This window comes from Micromys minutus (assembly GCF_963924665.1).
Source record: "Micromys minutus genome assembly, chromosome: 15".
In the NCBI taxonomy this organism is placed as follows: domain Eukaryota; kingdom Metazoa; phylum Chordata; class Mammalia; order Rodentia; family Muridae; genus Micromys; species Micromys minutus.
This window is the reverse complement of record NC_137984.1, coordinates 29,150,568-29,162,658: the sequence shown is the minus strand read 5'-3', so window position 1 is coordinate 29,162,658 and position 12,091 is coordinate 29,150,568. Positions and strand designations below refer to the sequence as shown.

The window sequence follows — 12,091 nt, the reverse complement described above, 5'->3', positions numbered from 1 at the left end:
GGCTTCCCGAAAGGCTCGGGAGGCCGAGACCCTCGCGGCGCCCGGCGCTGCCCCGACCCCCTCGGCCTCCTGCGGCGAGGCGGGGGAGTGAGGAGATGCCGACCCAGAGGGACAGCAGCACCATGTCCCACACGGTCGCGTGCGGCGGCGGCGGGGACCATTCCCACCAGGTCCGGGTGAAAGCCTACTACCGCGGGTGAGTGTTGGCGGTCAGGGGCCGGAGCGATCATGGGGGCGGCGAGGGGCGCGGTTGGTGGCACCCGGGACGAATGAGTGTAGGTCGCCCAGGAGTCGGCGGAGGAGAGTGGGTGCAACCGGAGGGGAGGACAAATCAGCTGACGGGGAAATTTGCAACTGTTTCGGCACTGGGGTGGATTGAGGATTTCGAGGGAAGCCTCTGTTCACTCACTGCTGTGGGTTCGCAAGCCTGGACTGCTTGGTTAGCTGGTTCCTTTCATTACAGTCAGGCCTGAAGCCTCCGGTTTTGTAAATCAGGTTTATATCTATCCTTCGCCGTGGGAGAGTTCATGAAATATGTCTGGAGTATGGTCAGAGAACTGGTATAGGTGTTAAGAGTTAGTACCAAAGTCGATACTTTTTAAAGGCTGTGCACTGGATCCTTAGTTGTGGTCAGAATTAAGGGGCAAATATGCCGACCCACATTTTGGGAGTTAGGGCGAGATAGGAAAAGGTGAGAAGTCAGGGCTTTAAATTCTAGAAACACTCTTTACTCCACTTGATTGCCAGACGTTTAAACTAATGTCTCTGACAAAAGTAATCCAGTTCTGAGGTCACAGCCAAGTCATTTTCTAGCATGACTTGTCACGAAGTTCTTCCTCCCCTTTGAATTCAGTTTGTGGTTTGAAATAATTTAGGATCTCTGTTGAGGTGAAAGGCTAGTGTGAGCATAAAGACTGGAGAGCAGTGATTAGCAGAAGACCTCACTGCTTGTCTAGGCAGAAATAAATTGCTTTTAAAAGCTTCAAGTACTACAAGGTTAAGAGAGCTGTGTGCCTGCTTTCACATTCCTGAGGGGATCCGGGGAGATAACAGACCTTCATGTTTCTTTCTTGTTTTCCTTTGAAGAAAACTGGAGTTCCACATGTCTCAATGTGCATACGTAAGGCCTGACTTAGGTTTGTGTTATCTTTCAGCCGCTGACATTGACTGATTCGGGACTACTTTGTAGAATTTGCAGTAGACAGTGTTCTTTTGACTTAAAACAAAGAGAAGAAGAGGCTTTGACTTTAAAATAGTCTTTGAAAACGCATTAAAATTTTTATCTGAATTTTTTATAAAGTTGGTAGTGGTCATAATAGCTGCTTTAAGCCATTTTGGTTCATGGTTAGCTGTGAACAAATTTCCCAAGATTAATAGTCACAACTACCCTTCTAAGGACAAACACACAACTTTCTGATAATTGGAGAAATATTTATTTTAGAGCGTGGTTCTCAATGCTGTGACTGTTTAGTACTGTTCTTCATTTTGTGGTGCCCCAGATTATTTTTGTTGCTACCTTATAACTGTAATTTTGCTACTGTTAGGAATTGTAATGTAAATATCTGTGTTTTCAGATGCTCTTAGGCAAGTCCTGTTGGATCCCCCCCACCACCACCACCACCACCAAAAGGGGTCTAGATCCATGAGTTGAGAAATGTTGCTTTAGAGTAGAGAAGGAAATACAGTGGATTTTTAAAGAAGCTGTCTAGTTGACAGGTTTACAAACCAGAGTTCAGTATACATCCATGCCCATGGTAAGGAAATGCATATTGTGTAGAGGTGTAAAAGTGTGGCTTCTCACCCTATAGTCTCCACAGGCTCTACTGTTGGTGGCTAACTCGTGGTTCTTCAGGTTGCATTTATTGTTTTAAAGGTTGCATTTATGGGGCTGGAGAGATGGTGCTGCCATTAAGAGACTTGCTATTCTTCCAGAGTTCCCAAACTGTGTTCGAAGAACCTGTGTTCGGTAGCTCACAACTTCTGCCACTCTAGTTCTTCTGGCTACTTGACATCTACATGAGTGTACTCAGCACACACACACACACACACACACACACACACACACACACACACACAAATAAATCTCAAAAAAGTTGCATTTTATGTTTCTTTCTCTTTTTTAAGACTTATTTATTTTATTTATATGAGTACATTGTAGCTGTCTTCAGACACACCAGAAGAGGGCATCAGATCCCATTACAGATGGTTATGAGCCACCATGTGGTTGCTGGGGATTGAACTCAGGACCTCTGAAAGAGCACAGTCAGAGCTCTAAACCACTGAGCCATCTCTCCAGCCCACATTTATGTTTTTTGAGGGATCATCTTTAGATACTATTTATCAATTACTTCCACTGAAAGATGAACATTATGGTATATAGTACCTTCTGTCTTCTGTCTTAAATTTTGGTTGTTCAGCGACTGTTTTTAGTTTTTTACTTACTATACTTAGCTTCCAGTGGCTCTGAAAGATCAAGGGATTAATGCTTTTTCATTTTTCCCATATTTGAATTAGTTTGACAGTGAAAATAGGCACATCATGTAAATCACTTCCAAAATTTTCTTTGGAAAAAAATCAGTATGTTGAACTCTAGGAATGCATGTATTCCATATGGATTTCCTTTATTTATTGCTCTAATTATTAAAATAAAGAAAATGAGAATACGGATATATGGGGTTTTTTTGTCTAAAAATTTCTCAAGACACTTTAATTAATTTAATTTAATTAATCTTTTAAAGTTTAGGAATTTTTTACTAAAGGCAGGCACACATAACCGAATGTTTTTAGTGCTCTGTAATCAATGGACCTGACCTAATACTACACTCTTTTCAAGCCTCCTCTGAGGGCAACCTCAGTACTCACAACTGTGCCATTTTCTTTTTTCTGAGTTAGATGTTAAGATTATATGTTTATTAACAGTAATCTAAACTGGTAGTTACGTTACAGCCAGCTGCTTATTAGCATCAATGGGACTAGAATGAGTCACTAGCAAGGACAGCTAATAAATATGTTGTAACAAATCCCATATATGATTCCAAAGTAGACTCCCTTTCTCTTGTACTGGAAATAAAGGAGGGATTGCACTTGGAGGTTGTGTTTTGGGCTGGGGATATAGTTGGAGGAGTGCTTGCTTACTGTGCACGAGGCCGTGGGTTTCATCTCCAGCACTGCAATAAACCTGGTACACGGGCCACTGGAATCCCACCACTCAGGAGGTGGAAATAGGAAGGCCAGAAGTGCAAGTTTGGGACCAGCCTGGGCTACATGAGGTTTTTATGTCAGCAACAAAAACAACCCTGCAAAGAAAATTTCTTTGCATTCGCTCTTTCGAAAGATGGCTATTCCGAATCCTTACCCTTCTTCCTCCTAACAGTATTTCTTCCCAGTGAAGGTTGAATCTTTGAATATTTTTAGTGAATGAATTATCCTCTCTTTTCAAATGTGTTTTATTTTTAGGGGACGTGTGTGTCCTCCTAGATATAAGAGGCATATCATTTGACTTTTTTTTTTCTTTAATTTTCCGAAGTAGGAGAATTTTCTAGTTTGTAAAGGCACCAAGAATCTGGCTTGAGCATAGTGCTGGTCCCGTGGTCTGTACCCCTTTTCTCAGCATGGGAACTTCCTCTTTAGTCCTTACAGTTAGGTTGGAGGAAGAGAAACAGGTTTTTTTAGTGGTAGATTGACATTGTGCGCTAATCCTTGTATAAAGGTACTTGTGGGATAGAATTTAACCAGGTAATGACTGGGCCACTCATATCTTTACATTGTCTGTGTTTTGGAATTTGGCAGAAAACTTGTAAAAAGTGAGTTATAAGCCATTGTTGTTGAACAGTGACTGCAGCCCAGAGGATTCCTTCTGTGAACAATAACTGGTTTTGGCAGTGCAAGGGATCATACCCCTGTCTGCAGCCGCTCTATTACTGAGCTGTGTTCACAGCCCAGGATTGACTCTGCGGATTTGGAATGGAGAGCTGTTTGCATTTTTTTCCCCTCAGAGTGAACAAGTCCTGTCAGGTCTTGTTTTTTTAAAGTATTGCAAAATTAGTTTAGCTGTGCACCTTCAGTTGTTGGAGCTGATTGTAGTTCAGCTGGTACAGTGCTTGCCTAGTGTGCACAAAGCCAAACACCACATTAAATCCAGGATGGTGATGCCTGCCTGTAACGGAAGCAGGCGGGTTAGGACTTCTCAAGCGCATCCTTGGCTGCATAGGTCAGTTAGAGGACAACATGGACCACATAAGACCTTCAAAAGGGCCGTGAGGGTGGAGTGGCAGCCAGCTCCAAGGGGTAGCTGGCCCACAGCCTGGCCAAAGAGAAAAGCACCCTTGGAAATCTTGAATTTGGAATGCTGAGATCAACAGCTTGTCTGCTCTGAGGAACTAGTGGGGCCTGAGATGAGCACGTGTACACTGAAGGGCCGAAGAAGCAGCAGAAGGCAGCAGCTGCCCAGAGACTCTCCCCTAGAGGGAGAGGTGCTTCCTTTCCTCCCTACCCCTCCCTCCTGGGTGGTCTCTGGGTGGTTAGCTGGCCTCAAACTCAAGTAACCCAGGCTGGCCTTGACCTGTCCGTCCTCCTGGCTGTGATGCCTGAGTGCTGGGATTATAAGGTGTTTGGTCACATTTTTGGTATGTGTTCTCTCTCCTTCCCTTCCTCCCTCTCCCCTTCTTTTCCTTCTTCTCTCCCTCTACTTCTTTTTTTACACAAGGTCCCATGTTACATGCTGACTCTGACTTATAACTTCCTCAGTGGCAGAGAATGACCCTGAACTGATTTTCCTGCCTGCATCTCCCTAGAGGTGGAGTAACAGGTGTGTGCCACCATACCTTGGTTTTATGCCATGGTGGTGCCTAACCCAGGAGCTCATGCATGCCAGACAGTCATTTCACCAGCTTAACTATTTTTCCTTTAAGTTTGTTGATGACACATTGGCATTTTGTCTATTAAAATTGGCAGGCATTTCTTAATCTATTGTTTACCTGAAGATTTTAAGATTTGTATAATTAAATCTCCTTTTTATCCTGTATATGTGGTTCCTTGGTTTGTTGCCTTAGTAAATTAGTTTCTCATTTACAAGTAGTCTACACTTCTGTACTGTGAAGTTTTAAGTAATCATCTCCTCAATATTATATTTTGAGGTATACTCATTAATAGTTTTGTGATACAACTTACGTTTTAAAATTCTACTAACATTTTAAAAAGAAATCTTCCTTTCACTACTTATTTGAAATAACTTTTACACACTATTTCTTGTAATGTAGATAAATAACTGTCTGTTCTGTGCCATTGTGTAGGGAGAGGTCTGTTTTGTACATACTACAATTTGATTACAGCGTATAGTTTGTTTTGAAGTGCAGTGGGAAGTCTCGTTTATTTAATCTTTTTTTCCCCAGGGCTGTTTATTTTGGTTGAATATTGTGCATTTAACCAAGAATTTTTTGCTTTTACAAATGGAAACTTGTAACTCCTGTTATTTGTATTGCTGTGTCCAAAATATCTGACAAAAACGGCTGCAGGGATAAGTTGTTTAGGCTCCTAGTCTCGGGGTTCAGCTGATGATTTCTTGGCCCCATACACTTGAGTTAAACATCACCATGGCAGAAAACTGTGGCAAAGGACAGCTGATCACATCCTAGTGGGCCCAAAAGCAGAGAGCAAGGCTGGAAGTGACCATAGATAAAGTGTACAGAGGCCTCTTCCTCGGTGACCTGCTTCCTCTGGATGGACCTTCCAGTGTCCTCAGAACTGTTCAGAATGGTGCCTCCCACTATACTAAATGTTCAGGCAGTGAGCCTGTGGGGGGCATTGCTGTTCAAACTTAACTTTCTCCTAGGGCTACTGCATCCTTTCTTGTTTTGGTAGGAGTCTTGCTGTAGTGCTCTGGCTGCTGTGGTACTCCTCGCTACCTGTAATTTTCTTGCCTCAACTTCCCAAGCAGCTGCAGTTGCAGGGCATGCCACTGTGCTTTACGTCCCCAGCTTCCTGTTTTGTTCTTTTAAAGACCGTGCTGGCCTCAAACTCAGAGATCTGCCTCCGTCTGCCTCCTGAGTGCTGGGATTAGAGAGGTGGACCACCAGGCCTGGCCTATCAGATTTTGTATGCTTAAACTGAATTGTCATTTATTAGCCATTTCTTGGTCAACCATCCTGGAGTTTATAGGATAATGACGTCTCTGACTGACAGTCTCGCTGGGATTTTATAGACAATGCTGGATACGGTATTGCTTTTATCCTAGTGAAATATAATTGTAACTGAGAATGCTCATCAGCTACTTTAAAAATGTAGTGTACCTTTGAAGAGTTGCAGGTACATAGTACTCACTGTTTTAATATTTCAACAGTGCTCAGGGAGGTTGTCGTGATGTCCTTGTTCTAGACACGATTGAAGCTTAGAAAACACGGGCACAAAGTTGAGTATAACTTTCAAAGAACTCCCTTCCCTTTTATGTGCCTGTGCTTCTATGTTCACTTTCTGTCTTATGAAAAATGGAAAATGCTTTGTGAGTTTTTACTTAATTTTTACTTTTTGAAGATGGATTCATTTTTATTTTATATGTAAGATGTATGTCTACATGTAAATATTTCTACCATGTTCATGTCTGGTGCCTGTGGGAGCCCAAAGAATGTTTTGGATCCCCTAGAACTGGAATTACAGATGGCTGTGAGCATCCGTGTGGTCACTGGGAACTGAATCCTGGACCTCTAGAAGAGCAGCTGGTGCTCTTAACCACTGAGCCTTCTCTCCAGACTCTTCATTTTTAAATTAGGGTTTAACAGAGTGGACCTATCATGGCAATTTCATACAAATGCTCTTTGTTCTTCCTCATTGGTCTTCCCTGCCCTCTGCCATTCCTTTTGCCCTTCCTGCTGGTTCCCTTCCTAAAGCCACTGCCTTCCTTCCCATCGCTCTCGACTAGAATGACCACACCGCTCCACTACATACATTCAAAACTATGTTCTACATGTGGGAGAAATTCTGAGGTATTTGTCTGTCTGTTCTCCTGCAGATGTTATGACTTCCATTTTCTTCATGACTGAAGAAAATTCCATTACGTCTATGTACCATGTTTTCTTTATCCATATCATATTCATCATGGATATGGTAGTTGGGATAGAAACGGCCTCTACATATTAAAAATGCACTATCTTTAGGGAGTGGCACTTTCCAAATTCAAAGTATTTATTCCTCCTAAGGAAAGCATGGTCAGGCCTATTGCACGATTCCCCAGTTCCTGGTACCAACTTCTGAGACATCATGACCAAGGCAACTCTTATAAAGAAAACATTTAATTGGGGGTGGCTTAGTTTCAGAGGTTCAGTCCATTATCATCATGGTGGGAAGCATGACAACGTGCAGGCAGACGTGGTGCTGGAGGAGCTGACAGTTCTCCATCTTGGTCGCAGGCAGCAGAAGGGGACTGTGAGCCCCACTGAGTGCAGCTGGACCATATATAACCTCAAAGCCCACCTCCACAGTGACACACTTCCTCCCACAAGGCCACACTTTCTAATAGTGCAACTCCCTATGGGCCAAGCACTCAATCCCATGAGTCTATGGGGACCATATCTGTCCAAACCACTTCAAAAACTACACTGTCGTTAGGGAGTGGCACTACCTGAAAAGAATTAGGAGGTGCGTGTGTTGGATATTGGTTCTAATGCTTTGATTCAGTCGGGAATCTTCATGTCCAAACCCTTACTGGAAATTGGTTTTTGATTGATCAATAAAGATGCCAACAGCCAATGTCTGGGCATGTGGCAGGATCCTTAGAGTTGGGCAGGTTAGGACTCGGTGGGAAGAAAAACGAGGATTGCCATGATGTGATGTGAGGATAAGATTTAGAGCTGCAGGATGGAGAGCCAATGAGCCATGTAAGCATTCGGGTACCAGTTGGGTCCCGGGTAGCAGGGGATGGTTTAAGGTGGTGTGTGTACAGAGCAGTGTAGCCCAGACTCACTGCTGCAGGTGTGGCCTTATTGGAGGAAGTGTGTCTCTGGAGGTGGGCTTTGGGGATTTCACAAGCCTAGTGTCTCTTTTCCTGCTACCTGTGGATCTGGTTGTAGAATTCTTAGCTCCTTCTGTACCATGTCTGCCTGCCTGCCTCCATGTTTCCCACTATGCTGATAATGCACTAAACCTCTGAAACTGTAAGTCAGCCCCAGTTAAATCCTTTTCTTTATGAGAGTTACCTTGGTCATGGTGTCCTTTCACAGCAGAACAGTGACTAAAGAGAGCGGATGTCCAGGCCGCTTCCCTCCCTCTGTGCCTTTCTTTTTCTGATTCATAACTGTCCTAAGTAGTGTGCTAGTGAGCATGTGTGTGTTGTTTCTGTGATGAACTAGAGGCCTGTAGGGATATGCCCACCATGGTAGAGCTAGATCATACCCTATGTCCCTTCTGAGATTCTGAGGAACATACACACTGATACCTGTAGTAGCACACCAGTTGACAGTCTCACCAGTAGTGTATAAGGCTTCATTTTCCCCCACACTCTGACAGCAGTTGTTGCTTTTTGTTTTAATTAATTAGTTCTTGTTTTTGAGACAGGGTTTTGTAGACCAGGTTAACCTTGACTCTACCTGGCTCCACCTCCCAAATTTTGGATGTGGCATATGTGTGTGAGTGTTTGGCCTGTGTGGGCCCATGGAGGTCAGAAGAGGTCAGATACCTGGAAGACAAGTTTAGGATGGTTGTGAGCCACCATGTGTGTGCTAAGACTGGAACCCAGGAACTCCGTAAGATCAATAAGTGCTCATAACCACTGAGCTATCTCTCTAGCCCTGTTGCTTGTTTTCTTGTTGGTGGCATTGCTGGGGTGACTGGGATATCAAAGCAGTTTTAATTTGCATTTTCCTGCTGGCTAAGCATGTTATGCATTTTCTATGTGCTTACTGGTCATTTTGATTTCTTCTGAGGACTTTGTTCAGTTCATTAGCCCTTTTCTAGATGGGGTGATTTTTTTTTTTTTTTTTGAAGTTTAATCCTCATATATTCTAGATATTAATCTCCTGTCCTGTCCGATATGTTGTCGGCAAAGGTTGTTGTTTTCTATTCTGTGGGCTGTGTCTTTACTCTGGTGATTGTTTCCTTTGTTAAAGAGGAGGTTTTTAATTTTATGTATCTCTCCTTATCAATTCTTGGTGTGTGTGTGTGTGTGTGTGTGTGTGTGTGTGTGTGTGTGTGTACATGCTGTTGTTAATGTGTGGAGGTAGAGGAGAACTCTTATGAGTTCCCTCTATCATATGGATTCTGGGAATGAAATTCAGGCTTAGATTTTGCAGCAAGCCCCTTTAATTGCTGAGCCATCTCATGGGTCTTCACTTTCAATTGACTTTTATGCAGAGAGAGATCTTAGTTCTCTACTATATTTTATATTTTACTACATATTGAATGTGGAAATCCAATTTTCTTAGGACCATTTTAAAATCTTTATCTTAAAATTAAAGTATTACATCATTTCCTCCTTCTCTCTACTTCTTTCCACCACTACCATGTTTCCCTCCCCTTTTGCTCCTTCTCAGATCTATGATCTTTTTTGTTACTGTTTTACACACACACATGCACACGTGCGTGCAGATACATGTGTTTATAGATACATAAATATATAATAGAACCTGCTGAATCTGCACAGTGTTACTTGTATGCATACGGTTTCCCAGCTGACTGCTTTGTTTTGGATAACCAATTAGAACCTCATCCTCAGGAAGAGCCTCTCTCAGCAGTCCTTAATTGCCCGATTGCTTGTAGTTCTTTGCCTTGGGTGGGTTCAGGCAAGATTTCCCTCTTCTATGTTAGCATGTCTGTTGGTGGAATCCTTTAGGTCTCCTTTAGTCAGCTATATTATTTGAGGTATAAGGGTTTAGCTTCCCTGTCATTTGTAGGAAAGAGTCACAGCTGGATCTCTGGACCTCAGTCTTTCCACCCCCTCTCCTGTCTTCTGTGGTGGTGTTCCCTGAGCCTTTGGCCCAGGACCACTTGTTGAAGAGGCTGTCCTTTCCCAGGGTATGTTTCTGACACTTTGTTAAGAACAAGGTGTCAATTGCTGTGAGAGCTTCTTTCTGTTTTCTTTTTCTGTCCCAGTAATGTGTGGTTTGTTACTGTGGCTCTGTGGTGTGTAAAGTAGAGGTCAGACACTGATACATTACCTTCACTCTTTCTGTTTGGGGCTGCTTTGGCTATTGGGGGGTTTGTGTTTCTGTATGAATTTCAGGATTTTGATTTCTAGTTGTGTGAAGAAGTGTGACTGGAATTTGATGGGAATTCTGTTGAATCCAGAGATTCTTGGTGATGCAGTCATTTTCTCATTACTAATTGTGCCAGTCTGTGAAGATGGACGTCTTCCCATCTTCTCGCGCCACCTTTAGTGTTGACTGTAGACGGCTTTCACGTCCTTGGCTAAAATGACGTTTAGAATAATTTATTTGTTTACTTATTTAGAAGATACTGTGAATGGGATTTATCCCCTCCTGATTTATTTCTGATATATAGAAAAACCACTGGTTTTGTAGTTGTTTTTCTCTTTTTAATCTCTGCTATCTTGCTGTGAAAAAGCTATAATTGATATGATTTTGACTCTGCTTTCCTGCTTGCGTCACTTTTTTCTCTTATGTCTTTTCTGTAGGCATAATGTTATTGTACACTGTGTAGAGTTTACCCTTGCACTGTTCAAATGCTAATTTCTCTGCCCTTATGCCTTGCTGCAGTCAGACACGGCATTGTAATGCTCATGTCTTGAATCTCCTATCAAGTTTGTGTGAACAATTCTCATTCTCTGCCTTGTCAATAAAAGCTGAAAAAGCCAGTAACTATGCAATGTGAAGGAAAGGGCAGGACTTCTGCTAGCCAAGGGAGGCTGGAGAGAAAGAGAGGAAGAGGGAAGTCATCACGAGAAAGGGGTCCAGAGAGTCATCAAGGCAGAACACACCTGAAGCCCAGAGGGACAAACCATACAAAAATGCCAGTGTCTCGGGGATTTTGGCTTGGAGGAGCCAGATTAGATTAGAGGATTATAAAAGGATTATAATGTCTAGTTATTGTGCTTTTAAGTTGAAAATATATCTTGGCCATTGAAAATAAATCAGTGTCGTTATTGGGGAACTAGCTAGGGTAAAGAAAAACAGCCACTGTATTAATTTACTGCATGCATTTATATTAAAGTTACCATTACATCTCTACCTTAAAGATTGAATACTACTGAATAGGAATATGAGCATATGTCTTGTTCTTAATTTTAAAGGAAATGTTCTCAGTTTTTCCCCATCTAGTATAATATTGGGTGATTTGTCATACACAGCCCCTTTTCTTTCTTTACTTACTCATTTGTGTGTGCATGTGTGGTGTATGTGTAAATGTGTGTATATGAGGTATGTTCACCTATGATATGTACATAGATCAAATGATATCAAGTAGCTCTCTTGATTGCATACCACCTCATTATTTATATAGGGTCTTACTGAACCTAGAGCTTGTTGTTTTGGTAGAGTGGTAGACAGCAGACCTGTGGACCCTCCTGTCAGCACTCGGTCCTCTTCTCCATGATGGTGGAGTTACAAGTGCTTACTGTCATACTCAGGTTTTTGTTAGTTACTAATTCAGGTCTCTTATATGCACGGCAAACACCACTGAGCCGTCTTCACAGACCCCATTTACAGGATTATTATGTTGGGATTCGTTTTTTCTACTCTTAGTTTCCTCAGGGCTTTTATCATCAAGGTGTTTTGAACTTTGTTAAGGGTCTTTTTGCATCTATTGAGATGATCATGTGATTTGTATCCTTAAGAGTACTTAAGTGTTGTATTAGTTAATAATTTGGGTTTGCTGAATCAACATTGCATCCTTGGAATTAAACCAGCTTGGTCACAGCATCTGATCTTTTTTTTTTTTTAATAGTACAGAATAGAGTTATTCAGGTCATGGGAGAGTTAAGAGGGTGGTAGAGGCAGAGGGAGGGGGGAGTGAAGGGGAGGTGGAGGCCGGCCTTGAGAACGTGGAGGGATGGGCGGAAGGGAAAGAGAAGAGGAGGAGTAGGGGTGGGAGAGCAAGAATGCAAGAGGCCTAGAGAGACAAGAGCACAGCATCTAATCTTAGTGTGTCG

At 42.5% G+C, this 12,091-nt stretch overlaps 1 protein-coding gene across 1 annotated transcript in view; it reads left to right on the top strand.

Moving 5' to 3' along the window:
- PRKCI (protein kinase C iota) overlaps positions 1–12,091 on the top strand; it is a 54,070-nt gene continuing 41,979 nt past the window's right edge. Inside the window, exon 1 of the mRNA XM_080929571.1 lies at positions 1–196. Within this exon, the coding sequence (XP_080785697.1) occupies positions 96–196 (101 nt within the window). The 5' untranslated portion in view covers positions 1–95. The remainder of the gene's footprint in view (positions 197–12,091) is intronic.